At 31.6% G+C, this 20,181-nt stretch overlaps 5 protein-coding genes across 10 annotated transcripts in view; 2 read left to right on the plus strand and 3 right to left on the minus strand.

The window, feature by feature from the left end:
- LOC141462332 (uncharacterized) overlaps positions 1–5,803 on the minus strand; it is a 29,787-nt gene extending 23,984 nt beyond the window's left edge. Inside the window, exon 1 of one of the 3 annotated variants that reach the window (XR_012463190.1) lies at positions 5,631–5,728. The gene's annotated coding sequence lies outside the window, so the exon portion shown is untranslated. Of the gene's footprint in view, positions 1–5,630 lie in introns of all 3 variants that reach the window. The other 2 variants (XR_012463189.1, XM_074144101.1) reach the window with 2 other exon arrangements.
- The window catches only part of Ir8a (Ionotropic receptor 8a), a 23,830-nt gene extending 15,415 nt beyond the window's left edge, over positions 1–8,415 (plus strand). Inside the window, exon 17 of the mRNA XM_074144103.1 lies at positions 405–8,415. Coding sequence (XP_074000204.1) covers positions 405–667 — 263 coding nt within the window. The 3' untranslated portion in view covers positions 668–8,415. The remainder of the gene's footprint in view (positions 1–404) is intronic.
- On the minus strand, positions 1,038–3,752 carry LOC141462333 (uncharacterized). Its single transcript, XM_074144102.1, has one exon. The coding sequence runs from the start codon at positions 3,750–3,752 to the stop codon at positions 1,119–1,121; it is 2,634 nt and encodes an 877-aa protein (XP_074000203.1). The 3' UTR covers positions 1,038–1,118.
- On the minus strand, positions 6,306–19,946 carry Sec24CD (COPII coat complex component secretory 24CD). 4 transcript variants are annotated; one of them, XM_074144095.1, is made up of 19 exons: positions 19,790–19,946; positions 17,158–17,286; positions 16,914–17,082; positions 16,192–16,829; positions 14,526–14,705; positions 13,451–13,645; positions 13,157–13,336; positions 12,882–13,077; positions 12,153–12,268; positions 11,858–12,061; positions 11,575–11,781; positions 11,337–11,463; positions 11,077–11,237; positions 10,211–10,390; positions 9,934–10,135; positions 9,640–9,834; positions 8,496–8,678; positions 8,220–8,413; positions 6,306–6,698 (listed from the first exon to the last, which is right to left on the minus strand). In XM_074144095.1, exons 3-19 carry the CDS (start codon positions 17,068–17,070, stop codon positions 6,558–6,560), a joined length of 3,456 nt encoding a protein of 1,151 aa, XP_074000196.1. In that variant the 5' UTR covers positions 17,071–17,082; positions 17,158–17,286; positions 19,790–19,946; the 3' UTR covers positions 6,306–6,557. The 4 variants fall into 4 exon arrangements, with proteins under 4 accessions (XP_074000196.1, XP_074000197.1, XP_074000198.1 ...); XM_074144096.1 differs by having other exon boundaries at positions 19,769–19,946; XM_074144097.1 differs by lacking the exon at positions 19,790–19,946 and adding an exon at positions 17,835–17,982.
- Positions 18,203–20,181, plus strand: part of LOC141462335 (suppressor of lurcher protein 1-like) — a 418,108-nt gene continuing 416,129 nt past the window's right edge. The window contains exon 1 of the mRNA XM_074144106.1: positions 18,203–18,297. The gene's annotated coding sequence lies outside the window, so the exon portion shown is untranslated. The remainder of the gene's footprint in view (positions 18,298–20,181) is intronic.

Below are 20,181 nucleotides of genomic sequence, written 5' to 3' on the forward strand. Positions count from 1 at the left end.
TGTCTATTTGCTCAATGAGTTTAGCATCATGGAGTTAAAATTATTGTTAATTTTTATTACATCTTACTCATCAAATGCAAGTAAAATTTAAGTCAGGTGGCCCAATCCAATCGTAATTTAAATAAATGTTCCATTGAGGGTTCCTGGTTGCCTCATATTTAGAGTCTAATGCTGAGTGTGTGGGTATGTTGTGAAGACAGTGGATTCTTTTCACTAAGATTTCTAGTTTCACGTATAAAAGCTTTATGAGTATATTATGAAAATTTATTATTTATGTGTTAGGCTGGAATGTTCGTTGGGACGGTAAGATCCCTGAAGAAATTGCTAAACCATTTTCCCAAAAGGTATTTCGAAGTAATATATACATATATAATTTTACTAAATTTAAGAATATTGATTTTTAGGTGGTGTATTTATTGCAACTCTTGTAGGACTGCTGTTAGCTATGCTTACATTGGGTGCAGAAGTTTTATACGAGAAGAAGAAAAAATCTAAAAAAGTTAAAGCTAAGGAAGACATCAAGATTCCAAATATGTTAAGAGATGAATTTTTAACGGCTAAAGAATTTGGCCATGTTAGAACGAACAAAATTAAAGCAGTGTTCAATCCAGAACAAAAGCCCAAAGTCAATTATATTACAGTCTATCCTAGAGGGCAATTGTATTAAAAAATATATATTTCCAATATCCAACTATGAGCCAAGAAACAACACACTTTCTGGTTTTCTAATGAAGTTTTTTATAAATGAAGTAATCTCTGATTATGGTATGAAGGATATTATATAGACATAATTGTCTATATACTTTTACTTTTATATAGATTGTACTTCTTATGTCTATTTTAAGGTTACTTATCCAATTCTAAAAGCTCTAAAGAAAAGTATATATGCACACATTATTATAAACCCAAAAAATACTTTCGGCACCAAAAAGATATTGTTTCAAACATGAAGTAAATCCATGGAATTAACTTACATACAGAATAGTGAAAACAGAAATCTATTAAAAATCTTATAAAAGTAAAATAGTAGTTCCTGATTCACGTAAGCATAAATGCATTTACTTCTCTACATATGTTATTTCTTTAGTTTTTTGAAAAATTTAGTTACACCAAACCAATTACGAATAACTAAAAAATTTTGTTTTTTCTATAAAGTTATACACTGTGCTAACCAAATTTATATCAATATTTCTAATTAATTTCCTTACTTTTTTAGAGCAAATATTTTTAAGCAATGAATATAAATCAGGATTAAAACCAATATTTGGGATACTTTCTTCTGAGAAAGCTGGGCTAACTTCAGAACATGCAACAATTGTAGAGAGAAACAAGTTTGACATTACCATAGAATAGTTGGGTAATTGTTTTTGTAAATAGGTTTGCCTAGTCTGGTACACCACAGTTGACCAACCAGCTAACATATTCCATCTTGACCAACTGAACTGGAAATATTGTGAAAACATTGCCATACCCATATATGCTTGGTCTTCTACAACATAGTCTTTAAGTGAATGGCCTTCAACATACAGAAAAGCATCATTTCCCGGGAATATATCAAGACCAGTGCGTTTCATTATGTTTACAAGTTCATATATCGAATAAAATTTTCCTAGTATAGGTTCCAACGCAGCGCCAGTTGCATTTTGTAAGCTTTCAAGAGCTACCTTATCGCCTTTTATTGTGAATTCCAATATAACTGTTGAAGCAGTTAGGGAAAATAAAACCGTATTTGAGCCAACTGCACCAGGCCGCATCTCCCAAGTCTGAAAGGGAAGATTATTGTATCTAACGGCGCATAAACCTATCGGCAGTGCACGGCCTACTCTAAAATTAATTACTTGTTTTTCTTCATTGAATTTTATGTCGTATACATGCTGTTTAGACCATATTTTTTCATCTTTATGCCATAAAACAGGTGTTGGTGCTTCAAACCATAAAATGTGCTCTGGTAAGGAAATTTCTACCTGTATTAATTTATCAATATTGTCATCTGGAGGTGGCTTTTCTTCTTCATCTTCATCAGTTTCGACTATTTGTGGCGGTTCATATATAAAAACAAAATCATCTTTTTCAATTTCATACATTCCCACCTGTACCTGAATGCATGATTCATCTTTCAAAGGAAATTGCTGCATTATATGTTTTATCAAATCAAAGTAATATATTCCTCCTAAAATGGTAAATTTCCTTAGATTGAGTTCATGTGGTGTTGTCTCAACTCTCAGCAAAGTTTTTATTTTTTTTAAGAAATTGATCTCTCGATTTCCAATTTCTTTTGTTTCTTTTGAACCGATTAAATATTCTTTAATTCCCGAATCAAAAGCAGGTAGAATTTTAAAATATTTCAAAATGTTGTCTTTATAACTTTGATCAACTTTTAATTTTTGTAAATTATTTACTATATATGAAATCTTCCCTTCTTGTGTTATTTTTCTTAGTGATACATTTTGTGATGGTGATTCTTGTACTGCAAAAATACAATCTAAAATATCTTCTTTAATGTCGTAGTTGAAATCCTCAATACTTTCCAAACTAATCAATTCTGAACTGCCCTGTACTGTTGTAAGTAATGTATTTGCGGAATAATATTCTTCTTCAGCCTCATTGGGAACCGTCTCATCATCTTCAACAATTTCAGAATTTTTCTGCGGAACAATTTGATCATCCTCAATTTGTTCAATTTCTGAACTAGTCTGTTTTTCTTCATCTATTTGTGTATCATCTACTGGAGCTTTTATTGGATCGTTTGTTTCCTTATGATGCACTAGGCTTTTCATTGATGGTTCATTGACTGTTTCTGCACCTAATTGTTTCCTTTCTAATTCCAGCATTCTGAACTGTTCATTCCATATCTCCCTTTCAAATTCAGTCTTCTTTTGATGCCAGTAATCTACTACTTCCACTACAGATCCTTCAGAAGGCTGAGAAGGTTGATTCCATGTCTTAGAAGAGTCACTTAACGGATCAAACGTGACATATATTACGCGGACTACTACATACTTTCTGTCAAAAGGAATAGGAAGATGTATTTTTATGCCAATGTCTGGAAAATCAACGGATGGTGGATCTCGTTTGGTTATATCACTAATAGGAAATGTTAACCAAGCCCACATACATATTTTCACATTTTTTGTAATTCGTTTATAGTCGACAGTCCAGTAATCAATTCTGTTCATTTTAGTTTCTATTTTTCTTAAAATATGAAACGTACCTTGATCGAATTTTTTAAAGATTTCAGAACGATAAGACTCTCTAACTTCCTTCCAGTTTTCTACTTTGGTAGGAGTTGCATCCAGAGGTTCTTCAATTAATCTTTCCAGGTCAGAAAGCAGAGCTATATACTTTTCAATCCATTCTAAAATGTTATCCATGAACTCAGCTTCCTTAAGACTGCTCCAGTAATAAAGATGAGTATTCATGGATGAAGGATCACTGGGTAATGGTAGTCGATCACAGCATAAATATTGTCTCCATTCATCTTCTTGCCTCATATTAATTCTATCATCAAGAAATTTTTTCTTTACGCTCTCAAAAAGGCGCACGTTTTTTTCAAGAATATATAGTCTTATACTATGTTCATTAATACTGCGTTTTTCTCTTAATTTAGCATCTTCTTGTAAATTTTTTATTTCGATTAAGCGGGCTAGTCTCATTCGTGACAATTCTTCAGCTTCTTGTTTAGCCAGTCTTAAAGCTTCCTCTTGTTCTTCCAGTAGTTGTTTCTTTGATTTTTTTCTTTTTTTTGGACCCATTTTTTGAGAAATTATTTAAATAAATATCTATTCTGAAAACTAAGTAATCAACTAACTTGACTGGTGTAACCATAGAAACATTTAAACACTGTCAGGTGTTTTGAGGAAAATTTTAAAATAAAATGGTTTCTGAAGTATACTAGATAAATACTAAAACTTTTTACAAAGTCCTTAGTTTTGTAAATAAAGAAGATGAAACTTAGAATATTAAGTCATCTAATCCAGATTTCCGAATGGGAGTTGAAATACCAGTTTTTTAGTGCTGTTTATAAAGTAAAAATTCTTACTTTAAAATTTTACTCGTGGTTAAACTTGAATAATGCAACTCTGTGCACCAATTCTATTCAAATAAGTATCCAAAAAAAAAAAAAAACTTGCAGGACGATGAGACTCTCTCTTCCACTTTTCCACTTTGATAGGAGTTGCATCCAGAGGTTTTTCTGGTAATCTTTCCAGGTCAGTAAGCAGAGCTATATAACTTCAATCCATTCTAAAATTTTATCCATGAACTCAGCTTCCTTAAAACTTAACACCTCCTTTTTTTCTTTGGGGTGTTGTTCATTATTACATCTTTCTTTTCGGCTTCGGAAAAACTTTGTGAATGGTTTATGCCATGAATGGGTAGGGCAGTCTAGTGACTCCATCCGTAAGCAGGCATGTATCAATAAAGTAGTTTATATCTTTGTTAGCAATCTATATTAAAGGTAAAAAGCTCCATGATCTTAATTCTTTTTCATTTCCTCTTGCTCATAGTATAATATTAATGATAAAATTTTGGGTATACTGTGGGATCTAACCTTGTTTGCTTATAAATTTTCTTAGCAAGCTTATTATTGAGTAAATGAATTTCAAGTTTTTTGAGATTATTAAAAAAAGTGATTGATTGTTTCTAAAAAAATCTCGGATCTTCGTTGCATACCTCGAAAAGTTTGTTTTCCTTATGATATTCTGATTATTTTAGTGAATAATCAGTTAATTTTACTTTAACGGTAATAATTACACTCACTCTTGCTATTTACTTGTAAATAACATTATGAAACTGATTTTTATTTTGGGCCATTAAAATGGCTCCCCTAGAATTTCATTTATTGGTGCTAAATTGAGGGTGATTTTGTCTTTTGGTCTTTATAGACAACAAAACTAAAAGCATAATAAAAATATTCAAGCTTAAAAGAATATTGAAACAACACTTAAGATAATGTAATCGAGACATCCCTTGATAACTCAACTGATTACGAAATTTCTACTTGTTTAAAGAAAATAAAAAATCAAGTTTACTTTGCTGCAAATGTAATCTTCAATAATTCCAATTACGATTTTTCATTGCCATTCACTCCACCAAAAAATTGAAAATAAAAAATAAATTGTATTTTAAGAGAAATTTTTTCTCTTTTCTTCAGAAGTGAAAATGAAATATATCGTGAATCTCTTATAATTTCCTCTTAAAAATAGAATGGGAATTTAGGCTTTGCTAACCAAAGAAAGTGTAGGAAAAAAATTAATATGTTTAATGGACAATGTGGTTAGGTCCGCAAGAGCTGGATAATATCTTGGAAGCGTGCTTGTTTATTGTATGCTTAACAGTTACACTTACGTTGTGCTAGTCAGTAACGTAAGTGAAATCAAAATCTCTAAACCAAACTGATCAATGATGATGGACTGACTCCCTCTAATGATGGACGATATTACGAATAGATGGTGGCATTTGCAGATGACTGTAATCTGGGTAATAACGAAAATATCTTCAGTTTAATTGAAGTAATCTGGAATAAGCCTACGGAAGAATCACACCACCAATCCAAAGTAGAACAATAGAATAATAAATAATTTATGGTTTGAACCTGCCCTTAAGGTGCTTTTAAGTTACAATATACTTACGACTCAAAGTAAATATCTTGGTAAGTCAAAACACTTCAAATTTGTCTTTTATTACATTCATGGCCTGCTCATTAAACATGGACTAAACTACGAAAAACTATTCATAATCTTATCTAGGTAATCATACAACAAGACCTTGAGATTATTTGATAACATCACTTTTGGCAAATGATCTTGCGTTTCCTAAATGAATTAAAAGAACTGGTAAAAAACATTTAAGATCTAAGTGAATTAAAGTTTTTATTTACAAGAAAATCCCATTAACATTATCTACAATTACCTCTCAAAATTATGAAATAAAAATATATTATAAAATAACAATATATTGATACATATAAATACATGTTTAACTTCGATTAATGCACAATACAAAATTTCGGAGTAAATGAAAATAAATGAATAAACAGGACAGCCTTATGGTAAAAAATAATAATAATAATAATTTGCAAATAATATTTATATACTATATTTTCATCAAATCTAGAATTTATTTTTTTGTGATTTATAATTTGCCTGTTATGTACATAAAAACTAAATTCATCAAGTACAAAATTTTATCAGCAGTGTTGTATAACAAATTGCATTTTATACTTAAATTATTTAATTACAAAATGCCATTAATAATTGTAAGTTATTTGGCCTCGTTCAATTAGAAGGTAAATCATAAATCAAGTGTGATAGAAAAATTAAGATTTATTTAAGATCCAATAATGTACATTGTGTATGAATTATATGTTGATATTAATATAAACGATTTTTTTTTTTTTCTAAGAAGAAAATAAAAATTGAACTATATACTGCACCACGTATACTTCACAATCACTGTCCCGTTTTATAAAAGAATGTTTACATTATAAATAAAATATTGATGACCCTTTATTGGCATAACAGATGTTATTGATAATTATTTACATAATTTATCCGTTGCTAACTCAATAAGTTTCTAATTTCTTTATGTAAATGACACAGGAAGTCAACATAAGACGAAGAACCATCGATACCTTTGTCCTCTACCAGGAAATGCTTCATTACGACTTCCATTTTGTCTCTTTGCCGTATAATAGTCAACTGAAAGAGATGAAATACATAAATCACTTTGAAACGTTAATACAATAAAGCGTAGCGTTTGGTATGGAAATAGAAGCAACCTTATAAAGATACATCCTATCACAGACATTTTCTCAGAAAATGGAAATGATATATTTTAGAGTTCAAAATTAACAACAAATTCTGTTGGATGAATTTTAGTTTATTCTAACCCAGCGTTTCCCAACTTATGGTACGCGAAAAATTATCAATAATGGCGGACATAAAAATTTTTAAAAAAGTTAAATAATAAAAATTTCATAGAAACGTTGTTTCCTGTAATTCATAAAAATTATTTTAATTAATAACATTATACAGTGAAGTTGTTAATATGTACGGTAATAAGGTTAGTCTGTCTCAAGATATAGGAGAAAATATAATAGCACATTTAACAGGATTTAAATTCTCTTTCATGGAGTATTTTCCAAAACCCGAAAACACAGTGATAATTGGATTTCAAACCTCCTTCTATAAAGAAAATTTAGGAAAAGCTACATCATTATCAATAAAAGATAAAGAAAATTTAATAGAATTTTCATGTGACAGAACTTAAATGATAATTGTGTAAATATCTGCTTAAAGAGACTGATTGTAATGAGTAAGCTCTATTAAATTCAAGCAATATTAAATTTAATTGGTACTTACAGGTAGTTGAATGTTTAAAAGAAATTAATTTAGAAGATTTGGACACGAATATAATAATCCTAATGAAGAACTTTGTAAAATAATTAATAATTTTGAAGAGAAAAATGTGTAAGCAATTTTTAATTGTTTAAAAGAAGTTTTAAAACTAAGATCTTACAATTTACAAAGTTAATAAAGTGAATATGAACTTGAACTCCTTTGTAACAGATACATTGTATCTCTTCTCTATACAAATAAAGATAATAATATAAAATAACGCACTCGGAATAACAAATTTCACGAAATACAATCATTTTTATGAAGTGGAACAATTTAGCGTGATGTACTACCAAGTGGTACGCGAGCCAAAGAAGGTTGGGAAACGCTGTTCTAACCTATAATTCAGAATTTGAGTATTTTAATTCTTAATTGTATCATGAAAATTGTATGGTTCATGGTTTCCCAAACATTATTAAAATAATTATGCTTAAACCTATTAAACAGTTTAAAGGAAATGAATAGGGTTTAGGATCCTACTACAAACAAATCATTCATTTTTCTAAATTATTAACTAACGAAACTAAAATTTAAATTCTCCTTTAATTTTAATGTGGGTGTCTAAATTTAAGACCGATTCAGATATAATGGGAAACACATTCGGACATTGAGCGGCGTTTCTATGAAAGTAAATGGCTAAAGGTCCGCGGCAGTCAAAATAAAACAAGAAAAAAAAAAAAATGTGGGTGCCTCCCGGTAATGCACATTGCCGCTGTATAAAACCGAAATTTTAGGCTTGTGAAAGATGCTAAAATTTTCTGTTTTCCCTAGTACGCTAAATCTAAAGTTTCCATTAATTTAGTTAAGTGATTGCATACTTACTCTCATAGATCTATGACGACTTGAACATATATTGCTAATAAGTGACCTAATCTTCTGTGATAATGGATTATCTATTATTGGCAGCCTACTTGTTTCAATGTCAACTAAAGCTGTATTTTCAACACCAAAAACAGACATTAGCCATTGTGAAGGCACTGCGAGACCCAACCAAAGGAACATATAAATTCCATTTTCTGTAATATAAATTGTTTATGAATAATATTTTCGTAAAATAATAACACAATAATTAGTCATAAAGGAACTTATTATAGTTACCTAGTAAATAAACACCGTTATCGGATATTTTTTCAGCAGAACATCTAATAGAACTGGGGAAATCATCTTCCATATCATGTAATGATAACAGACGTGGATAGAAATAGTTTAGCGAGGAAGGAATATCCATGGTCATTACTGCAGCCATTGTAAACCATCTATCATCGATTGACATATCTGAACCTGAACAAAATTATAATAACAATTTTTTTCTTATACAATCAAATTCATAATTTCTAGCTGAACAATTTTTTGTTCGAACTTTGATAAATATTTAGATTAATGATAAGAAAAATGATTTGGACTTGTACTATTGTATTTTACTTTTACTTAGATTTATGAAATTTATTATCAATAAAAAAATATTAAAATTTAAATATTTAATAAGCACTAATGTACTTAATACATATGAAAATCTTCAGAGGTCAGTTCCATAAAGAAGATGGGAATTCCTTTGATCTCGTAAATTAATCGGATAAATTTTAAAAACTCAAAAGTAAACTTCTTACTGTTTGGTTGCGTATTGAGAGTTTCTCAAAAACGCTGCTATAAATAAGGTTCTTAATTGTAATTATAGTACAAGTATCAATTGTCTTAAGAATTATCTGTTTGTAATTTTCTCTATAAAAAAGAAGAACCATGGTTTTATTATTATCTTTCAATATTTGATGAGTTCTCTGGAATTTACGTCATTTACACTTTATTATTATTATTCTTATTTTCTGGCGCCTACTTGAAAATTAGCACTTCTTTTATTTATATAATATATATTATGTGACTGTATTGCAGTAAGTGATCCAAGGGTTTAATCAAGCAGCTAATTTCGAACGAACCTAAAGAATGATCAAATATTGCGGTAAAAAATAAAATGAACGAGATATAAACTGTAACTATTATACTGCAATACTGCACAAGATTTCATAAAAATAGAATATATGACTAGATTAAATGATTTTTTGGCATTTTACAGTATTTTCTTGATACAGACAACACCGTCCATCCACGAACAATGAGATGTAAAAAGCTCATAGAAAGAGAAAATCTAAGTGGCAACAGCTGGAATCGAACCCGGGATCTTCGCATAGAAATCCAATCCCTATCCACATGGTTAATCCCAATTAAAATGTTTTATAAAAATATTTACCTCCAGAAATAGCATCACACTTAAGAAGACAATTGACATAAAGTGGCAACAATTTCATGCATTCTGGCAAAATCAGTTGTCCGGCTGAAGTGGGAGAAGCACAATTCTTTCTGTAGCAGGCAAGCATTTGGGCTGACCGAATGATTAGAGATTCCTTGACGGCTTTTGGTGTCGAATCCAATAGTTTATAGACAGCTGAAATTATTTAATTTATATAATGGTAATAACTGAGTAGGAGCCATTTAGAATTGCAATACAAATGTAATTATAAAAAAAAGTTTTAAAACTACTCACATTGTTTGGAAAGGAAATTTATAATAGTATCAAGTTCGCAAGCCCTATACAGTTCGGTCATTTGGGAACAGGATTTAAGAGCCAGGTTTAAAACCCTAATTCTCCTTTGGCCGGTAAGAGAAGTATAGAGAAGTGCAGTTTGTATATACACTCCTTCCTCTTCAGCCAATTTATCATCATGTTTAATTTCTAAAGCAATAGCCTAAAAATTATTTTTATAACTTTAAAGTTAGTGAATGACTAACTAATAAAAATATTTCTTTAAATTTATTCAAACCTTGTCCGGATCAATGCTAGCGAGTTCTACATCTGTTGTGTTCGACATAAAGAAATGACCATAAAAATCTGTTGGCCGGATGCCCGTAGATGTTCTAACTCTCATAATTGCATCAAATGCGCACAGTCTCCTTATATTTTTCTGTACATCAGTGACCAACCTTTCTCCATCCAAATCAGCCTGAGAGAATAAATTAAATCTATATATTAATTAAATTCTATATTCTTTACATTAATTTGCTCAAAAGTTAAGTTTTTAACTTGAGTAATTGTGGTTGACAAGTATAACATCTGTATACACCGGACAGTGAGCTGTAAGAAGCTCCTGGGAAGAAAAAAATCTAATAGGCAGCAACTGGATTCGAACCCGGTATCTTCGATACGCTAAACGCATAGCTAATCCCTTCCCTCCAACACAAATAATGTTAATAAACTCTTTCATGATTTTCTAATTAGCAAAGCCTGCTGTCAGCGGCTAGGTCTTTTACTCCGATGGATCATCATAGTTAAATGAGTTCTAGTTGTTCTAAAATCGAAAGAGAGTTTGAAGTTTTCTACGAAGAGATACAAATAGTGCTCCTTAAACACTTAAAAGCTGGAAGTAAATAATCTTGTAGGGTATTTCGGTGCTACAGCCGGACAAGCACGAAATCAATTCTGAACAAATTAATTATGAACGGATTAGGTGCTTTATTTGGATATCAATTTAAGATTTTTAATGTAACCATTTTAAAACAGTCAATACCGCTCTAAAAATTCCTTACTTAAAAAATAACGTTTTAAATAAGAGAGCAATTTGCAGATCTAAAAAATGTCTACATCACACATAATGACCGCAAATGGCCAAATTGCATTTAAGTAAAATACCTGGAAATATGTATATTTGTACACTTCTCCACCGGTCAATCTGGCTACTTGTCCAATTGTAGGTAGATCGATGAAGGAATTATTAGTTATAAATAAATCTACACTACAACCAACTCCTACGCATTCTTGTCCCAGATTATTGTAAACAGTGTTTTGTGGTGCTGAAATGGTAATACAAAATATAATTTTATCATTTAACACAATGATTCTTCAAAATAATGATTCCGTTCTAGTTAAATGATTCAATATTTAATACTCACTTAAGACGCTTTTCTCTTTATCGGTACCCAATAACTTACGATCATCTCTATTCTTAAGTTTGCCGGGAGCTTCAGCAATCGGAAGAGACGAATGGAATATGAGTAATTTTCCAGCGCGATTTGATGCCTTTAAAAAAGGTGTAAGTTTATTTAATTTCAACATATTTAAGAATTAAGATCTTTAATAGTATTTGACGAAGATGTATTAAGAAAAAAAAAACCTCTATCAAAATCTTACTTTCAATGCTTCAAGGCCAGCTTGAATAGCTGGAGCCAGAATGGTTTCCGTTTCTCTAGTTTCCCCGAACATCGAAGGGATCTGTGCCATGAGTGTATCAATCAAGCTTTCTGATTCTTCAACATCAGCTAGAAAACCATCTAACAGTGGCATAAACATTTCTTGAGTATCTCCTACTACAAGCATTTGCGGTTGCCCTAAATTCGGCTAAAAATTACGAAGATGAATAATATTTGAAGTACTTAAATAAATAAGTTGAAAAATAGACAATTTTATTACTTACATTTAAATTGTAGAAATGTACTGAATTATTGTATGTAATAAAACCCACTCTCAGCGATGATTTCTCTTCACCTCTCTCCTTTGGCAAGCATTGAAGGAAACTCTTCATCTGACTACATAATAATGAAACAAGTCCAGATTTGACATTATTGTAAGATACATCGATTAGGAAAATTAATGCGGGAGGTTTTGGTGGTATATTATCCTTAAAAACAAAACAAAAAATTAACGTTAAAAAAGAATTTTTAAATTTTTTTACATAAGTAAGATCATTATTTGATAAACTAATTACTTACTCTGCAATATTCTTTTGTAGCCACTATATCGTACGCTCCTAAAACCAACTCAGCTCTTTCAAATCTATCAACTCGTAAACCAGTATGATCTAAATGTTGGAAGTACTCTGCCGGTACTAAAATTAAACAAAAATTAAGTTATAACCAAAATATGACTGCATATTTTTGTATTTATATAGTATACATTCATACATGTGTGTATTTGTATGTATGAACGGAAACTTAAAGGTGTATTTAATTTATATTGAATTTTGAATTTGAAAAAGTTCATTTACAATTTAAAATAGATATACAAAAGGAGGTTTCAGGCTGCAGTGGTTATATACTCTCCACAACCTTAATATTTACATAGGTAAATCTGTCAAACTTAATACTAAGGCAAAAAACATAAAAAAAACAACCTTTCTACATTTAGTTAAAGCAAGATATGCTTAAGCTTTTTATGCTTGTATTTTTTATATCTAAGAGAACTTAAGTTATAGTATAATACTTTTTATAGTGGGTGAGGACACCACAAAAAGTTACAAATTTTTCCGTATCACTAGATAAATGTAAACATCAAGTGCTACATGTATATAATTTAAGGGTGTCCACCAGGGGTATGACCCAACTAGCCTTAAGCATTTATTTTGGACTCTGTAACTTCCCGTAGTTGGTGTGACAAATATTGGACTACACAGGGACTGTTCAATTAAATAAAGATCATAATAAGTAATTAAAAAATCTCACCTTCTGTTGAGGCTTTGCAAAGGAGGCAATGGAATCTACGACCACCATCAATAAACTGCATGTTTGGGCACATATACGCTTTACATCGAACACATCGAACTGGACCCAGTTCACCAAAATCAACTAAAGGCGGTGGCTGTTCTTCTTCCAACACTTCAGCCATTGGACTTATCACAAGACCCAATGGTACAGATGTCTACATTAAAAATGCTGAATTTAATTCAAGAAATATTTTATTTTTATCAAACTAAGGAAATAATTTGAAAAAAAATCACCTGCTTCATCATATCTGAATTAATAGGCACATTGTACATAGTGGCTCGTATAAAACGAGGGCTTGCATTTCCTTGATCTTGAACAATGAAATCAGTAGTAACCAGAGGAGGTACCAACCCTTTTTGATTTGTATAAAATATTCCCGACTTTGTTTTCTGATCATCCTGCATTACTTGCATCTAAAATTCGAATGATCTGTTAGATAATTAAAATAGAATAACTTGATTTTTAGAATATTTAACTTGACAAAACGTAAGTTAAAGGTAATAAAAAAAAATAGATCCCCAACTTACAGGACTTGGCATTAGATCAGGGTCTAATCTGCGCGGAGGTTGCTGTTGACCAGGATAACTTGGTTGTTGGCCAGGATATGGTGAAGGTTGTGGGTATCCTGGTTGAGGTGGGGCATATCCTCCACTTAGCTGGGGAGGCATGCCTGGATGGGCGCTGCCACCATAACCACTATTTTGTTGTATTCCAGAATTATCCTGTAAATATCAATCGAAATGTTAATTTTAATAGATAAATTAACACAATCACTTAAATTTTTATTATTACCAACATGTCTCACAAAATTTACTTATTTTTTTTTTTTTTTGGCGCATCAACAGCTGAGGTCATCAGCGCCCGGAGCTTTTTCCAGTGCACTGCCGGCCTCCGGACAGTGTTCTCTCGTTACAGACAACACTGTCCATCACCGGACAGTGAGCTGTAAGAAGCTCCTAGGAAGAGAAAATCTAAGGGTCAGCTGCTGGATTCGAACCCGGGACCTCCGCGTGAGAGTCCAGTATGCTAACCTCATAGCTAATCCCTTCCCTCAAAATTTACTTATTTAAATTATTATTATTTTTTCTAAGGTGTGTCCAACATTTGAGATCATTGGCGCCTAGAGTTTTTTTCAGCGCATTGCTAGCCTCCGGATAGTGTTTTATTGTTACGGACATCACTGTCCATGCACAGGCAGCTGTAAGAAGCTCCTATGAAGAGAAAATCTAAAGAAGTCGCATATTCCAAGCGCATGGACAGGATTCGTGACAAAACTAAGTTCTGGTCAGTACAGAAACAGTTCCCATCCACCTTAATGGATGTGGCACCTTGACATTACACGTGACATCATACACTTTAGTCAGACAAGTCTTAGATCAAACGATCAGACAAAATCTAACATATTAACATATTTGAAAATCCGAAACGCATCTGAATCAAATCGAAAACCCCACATCAGCCTCTGTTATCAACAAGATAACTGCCATCTCAACTCACATTTGTTTTATGTATATTAAATACTTATTTTCGATACCATGATAGTTTCACGATTAACTTTTTTTTAATCTGTGAAATACTTTAAAACAATAAACGTGCACTAACCATTGCAGGATATCTATTCTGCAACTGAGGTGGAGGAATATTCCCTCTTCCGGGTCCACTGGAATCTGGAAGTCCATTCATATGCGGTTGGGGACCACCATTTACTGAAGGATATCTGGGTCCAGGTTGCATAGTAGGGGGATACGCATTAGTTGCTTTCATAGGGGCGCCTCCTAGTCCCTAAAAAATATATATATTTAAACTAAAGAAAATAAATAACATATACAAAATTTTATATGCTTAGAATTCCCTTGAATTACTCTTACTTTAATTCTAATAGATATAAATTTTCAACTCATTAACTTTTTCTTACTCTTTCAGAAAAGAAATAAACCCAGAACAGGGCGCTCTAAGACATTATGGGTCAACCGCCCAATGGGCGGGATTACAGAGTTTTTAGCAGATGAATTCCGACTAACAATGCCTGTTACGCCACTGCCAAGTGAAGTACTGTCGCAAGTCATACATATTATGGCCTAAAGTCACAGTCTTGTCCTTGAGAGATATCATGCGTGTCCACCTCCATCACGAATTTTTTAAATCACTGCTCGACATTAGTAATGGCATGCTTTTGGAAGAAAAAGGAACCTTTGCATTGTTGTGGGGACTCTACAGCATAAAGTACGACTGATAATTCACACACCAACATTCAATGGAATGGATTGTGCTTCATAGATGAGAGAAAGAGCTAATCTATCTCCAATTTAACTGACAAATGATACATGTTTGAGAAGCCAACTAAGCTTAGCAAGTATGTGTCTCTATGCATACTGCACATTACCCTGTGGAGTTCTTGAATGCTCCCAACCCACGAAGAAAATTTCTCACAAATCCAAAACCTTAAAAATGGTGCTCCAATCAAGCTGATGCGCCATCCAGAACTGTTCAACGGCATTAGGCTTTAGGTGAAAACCCTGCACAGTCATCAAAACCGTCTTTAAACACTTAATTCCTATGATTCCATCAGATTACCATTTTAAATTTAAACGTTTGCAGTTTCCCGTCAAGGAGTGCTTTGCAATTACCATCAATATGGCACTGGAGCCACGTTTGAAAATGGCTGGTGTGGATGTGAGGAATGACTGCTTCTATCATCATCTTGGCCAATTTTAGTAGGTAGCTCCTGACTGTTCACTCTTCAGCGAGTCAGAAAAACCAGGAATATTATTAACAGTCCTGAGCACTTAATCTGAGGAAGGAAATGATTTCCAATGGAAAGCAAGTAGATCAGTCAATAGGAATGGTAACAGATTCAAAAGAGTCCCACCTATCCATTTTATTATTATTTGTGATTTGAACTGTTTAAAAAGTACTTAAGCATCAATTTTAGGAGCAGTTTAAGAAACGCTCTAGGATCGAGCAATCCCTTATGCTCAAATTATACGCGAATGAATTGGTAGATGGACGATAAGCCCCGCCTGAAAAAATAGTCAATCACTTTACTTTTATATACGCGAATGTCTCAAATAATAAAGTGGTCCGGAGCACAACACGGGTATTCCGCAAATTTTTTTTTGTATTAAAATTTTCATATTATCAATGTATTTAAAACATTTTTCTTTGGGACAATTTTTAATTCTCAAGAACACTAAATAAATATAAGGAATTCACCTTCTCCAAATAATAACTATAATATCTACTTAAACAATTGAAAAATTAAAATTACCATTTGTTGAGGAGGGAATGACTGGGGTCCATTCAAATTCATACTAGCCATCTGAGCAGAAACTTCATTTACGCTTCCTCCGGGTGCTACTCCAGGAGGATATTGACTTCCTCCAGGCCCTCCAGGCGGTATTCCCATTCTCTGGGGAGCTGTCATAGCTGGGCCCGCTAAACTCATATTTTGATTAGCTTGTAAGGAAGAGCTTACTGGTTGCTGTTGTAGTGAATTCTGTGATGGCATTATATGCGATGACTGTTGTGACATATGTGGTGGCATGCTACCACCTAGGTGCGGAGCTTGTTGGGATTGAGCAATTCCTTGTACATTACCAACATTCGTCAAAGGATTGTTAGAAATAACACCAGGTTGTCTAGTTTGTTGCATTGTTTGGCTGTTGAAAGGTTGAGAGAACTGTAGCTGATTAGGCTGCATTGCGCTCACATTTGGTGGTTGAGGTCTCATAGTGTGAGGAAGATTAGTATTTTGAGATGGCAATGCATTTGGATTGCTATTTATCTGATTTCCAGTGGTGAATTGCTGATTACTTGGTGGCACCATGCCTTGAGAAGATACTGGAGACTGCATTGGTTGCATATGTACAGTAGGTTGTCTCATAGGGGAAGCAGGAGTGGGAGCATCTGCAAATGAAGAAAAATTTAAAAAAATAATTCACTGATTTAATTTATTAATTAGATTCATTAATGTCAAAAAAAAAAAATTACTAGGAAACTGTTGAGGATTTTGTTGATATTGCAAAGGCATCTGTGGTGGACCTTGCTTCATCTGACCTTGTGCATTCTGAGGAGCATAATTCTGACCTCCGTATCCGCTAGGAGGTACATTATACTGGGCTTGCTGAGTAGATAGTTGTGGATTCATTTCGATTAGTTACTGTCAACAGAAACCATTTGATGTAAAGTAACGTCATCGACATTCTTTAAAAAAAATTAAGAGAATTCAATTTACCTTTTTATTAAATTTCATTAAAACGACATGCTTTCTGTTACTTATATAGTTATATAATTTTGCTAGTACAATCACTAATGAAAATCCGACAACTAAATTCTATAAACGATATGTTTCAAAAATTTGTACCTGAAATAAAAATGAATATATATGTGAAACGAAGTTTACTTAAAGAATTTAACTTCTAAAAGATAACAATGTTTGTTTGCAAGGTAATTACAATACTAAGGAAAAATCACCCAATCAAATGAAAACCTCTAGATTTCTGAAACTTTTTTTAAAGAAAGAAATCGATAATTCGTAAATGACTTCCAACGACCCGAAGATGTGACCAACTATTTAGGTAAAAGCAAGCTACATGCAAAATATTTCGTACGATGATTTTATGAAAGAAAAACAACCTGTCTCGTTGCTACAAAGTGTTGAACTGCAAAGAGTGCTAAAACAATATCACATTGAAATCTGTACGTTCAATTCAATCAAGAGTAGAAATGTTGCAAACAATAAATTTCAACATATTTTTTTGAGGGGTGGGGGAGATCAAATAAATGGGAGAAATTTGCCAAGGGGGTAAAAAAAGATACAAAATTCTGTTTTCATAAACGGTTCTCCCGTAAACAGTTAAGTAACAGTAAAGAAAGTGCTTAAGAAGAAACTAGGTTATGTAGAGGGAATACCGTCTTTATCTAAGTTATGAGCTTGATTTGAGATTTTTTCTTAGATGAAATGAAGAAACTGATTTTGAAACGACTAAATGTCATTCTAGAGACTGATTTCAGACTTCTTTGTTTTCCTGTAAGAAAAACAATTCCAATTTGCCACCTTTTCGAAGATAACCAAAACATTCTACCCACTTCCAGTCTGTTATGAGATAAGACATTTGTTGACGATAAAATTTAATTTTTTTGTTTTGACACTACAATAACTTTGAACGAACTGCTCAAAACCAAACGAATATCAAGAAATAATGAATAAAAACGGTAAACAGTAATAATTTGAATGTAAAAATACAATGCTGCAATTAAAAACATATGATTAAACTAAATTACCCTAGGCGCACTACAGAAGTTGCATGATTCATATTGTACTTTAAAGAAATTTAGGTTTAAAACAAGCAAAATTTGTGTGAGAACCAAACAAGTAAGTAATTGTAATAAACCATCACTTAGTATACTTTAGAGATAATAGTAATTTCACATAAATGGAATCGTTTCATTTGTTCATTCATTCATTTTTATCGTTCTATTTGATCTCTAATATGGTCAAAATGCTCTAAATGGTTAGAATCAGATACAAGTCGAAGAAATTATTATTTTTCCTTAACGGTGTTTAATTATCAAATAGACGGCCACTAAATTCATAAAGGTTTTAAAGTGATAGAATTTCTCAACATCTAACACTATTTACTATCCGTTTTATTACATAATCAATTATTAACTATATTTGTTTATATGATTAAGAGATTATGTACATATATATATTATAATAAAATTAGTATTAAGATAAAGTAGATGTACTACTAATTTTTTTTTTTTAACAAAAATGGTCAAAGTAAATTTTTCATCTTAGGTCTTATATTCCTTACATAACTGAAAATCCTTTTTTTATATGAATGTTCTTGAATCAGAATAAATTAAGAAGTTAATGATTTTAAATACAATGCTAGATTACAAAGTCGAGTTATTTAAGTTACATTTGAAGTCTTTGTACACTAAGAATATTAAATAAAAAAAGTCTTTACTTAATCCTTTTATGAATAAAACATTAAATGAAAAATTAGCTCTGCATATTGATTCAACTTCACTAACAAAAATTATCAATTACTCTGGAACTTTGTAGACTTTTTTGGAAAACTAAGGACTTAAATTTCTTATTTCTTACAACAAATACTCACTAAGTGCTTTACACCATTCAAAGAAATAAAATGAAATTTTGTAATAAGAAATTAAATGTGAGTTAACATATGCTACTTATTAGTTAGATAAGCAAGATTATTCAAAAATGTTTTATGGGTACTTCGTATTTGTACACTCTTAATGAAAAAAATAAAAACGCCAATAGAACTTTTGGCAACAATTAAGCATTAGAAAAATACGTAACTAAATTTAGATCAAAATTCGAAATGTAAACAAAAATCTTAGCTAAACGATTATCCTTTAGATCCTCTAATACTTGTCTATTATATTAAAATGTTTTAAATATCCTTTAGAGCCATCATTATTGAATGTTTACTTTAAAATAAATACATATATATTATTCAAAAGGGCACAGAGTACGTGGAAGTCTAACCTTTTTCTTAAAACCATTATGATAAAAACTATTAAGAGCATTCAATCGTTAAAAGTAATTAAGTCTGGCATAAAAGTTTCTTTTAAAGATGCTAGTTATGACTGAAAAATTACTTTTACAACTTTAAATACAGAACTGAAACGATCTTCGGTTAGCTTAGAAACAAGATGTTTGCTTCAAAAGAAGAATTCTCTTTACTAAAGATATAAATTTTAAGAACTTATTAAATGAAACATTATCAACTTATCAGAAATATGTTTAAATAGAAAAAAACTTCTTGAAATTATATAACCTCACATACTCATATTAAAAGATACTTTACCAAAATATGAAGTTTACTAACATTTATTTCAAACACATTATTCAGACACTGCATAGAAGTAATAAATAATAAATAATTAGTTCATCAGCTGCCGTTAGATTACTCACAAAATTCACAATTCACAGCCCACTGCCACGTAAGGCAGAACTGTACTTGCGCAGTGAAATGGACACGTCAAATTATAGTAAAGGTAATTCTGTTGAACGAGGACCCCAACTTTGTGGCAACACTGCGAACTCTTATGCCACCACTTATTCTGTTTCACACAGAAAACCTTATCGATTATGGTATTATCGATACAATAAAATACTTTTTGCCCCTAAATACAATTTATATTTTTTTGTAATTCCAATTTATGTTCCACTTATTTAAATTTACATGCCCTCACTTTCTTACTACTTACATTGCTAACT

Source organism: Rhodnius prolixus, unplaced genomic scaffold (assembly GCF_049639745.1).
Source record: "Rhodnius prolixus isolate KJV_2025 unplaced genomic scaffold, Rpr scaffold_36, whole genome shotgun sequence".
NCBI lineage: Eukaryota > Metazoa > Arthropoda > Insecta > Hemiptera > Reduviidae > Rhodnius > Rhodnius prolixus.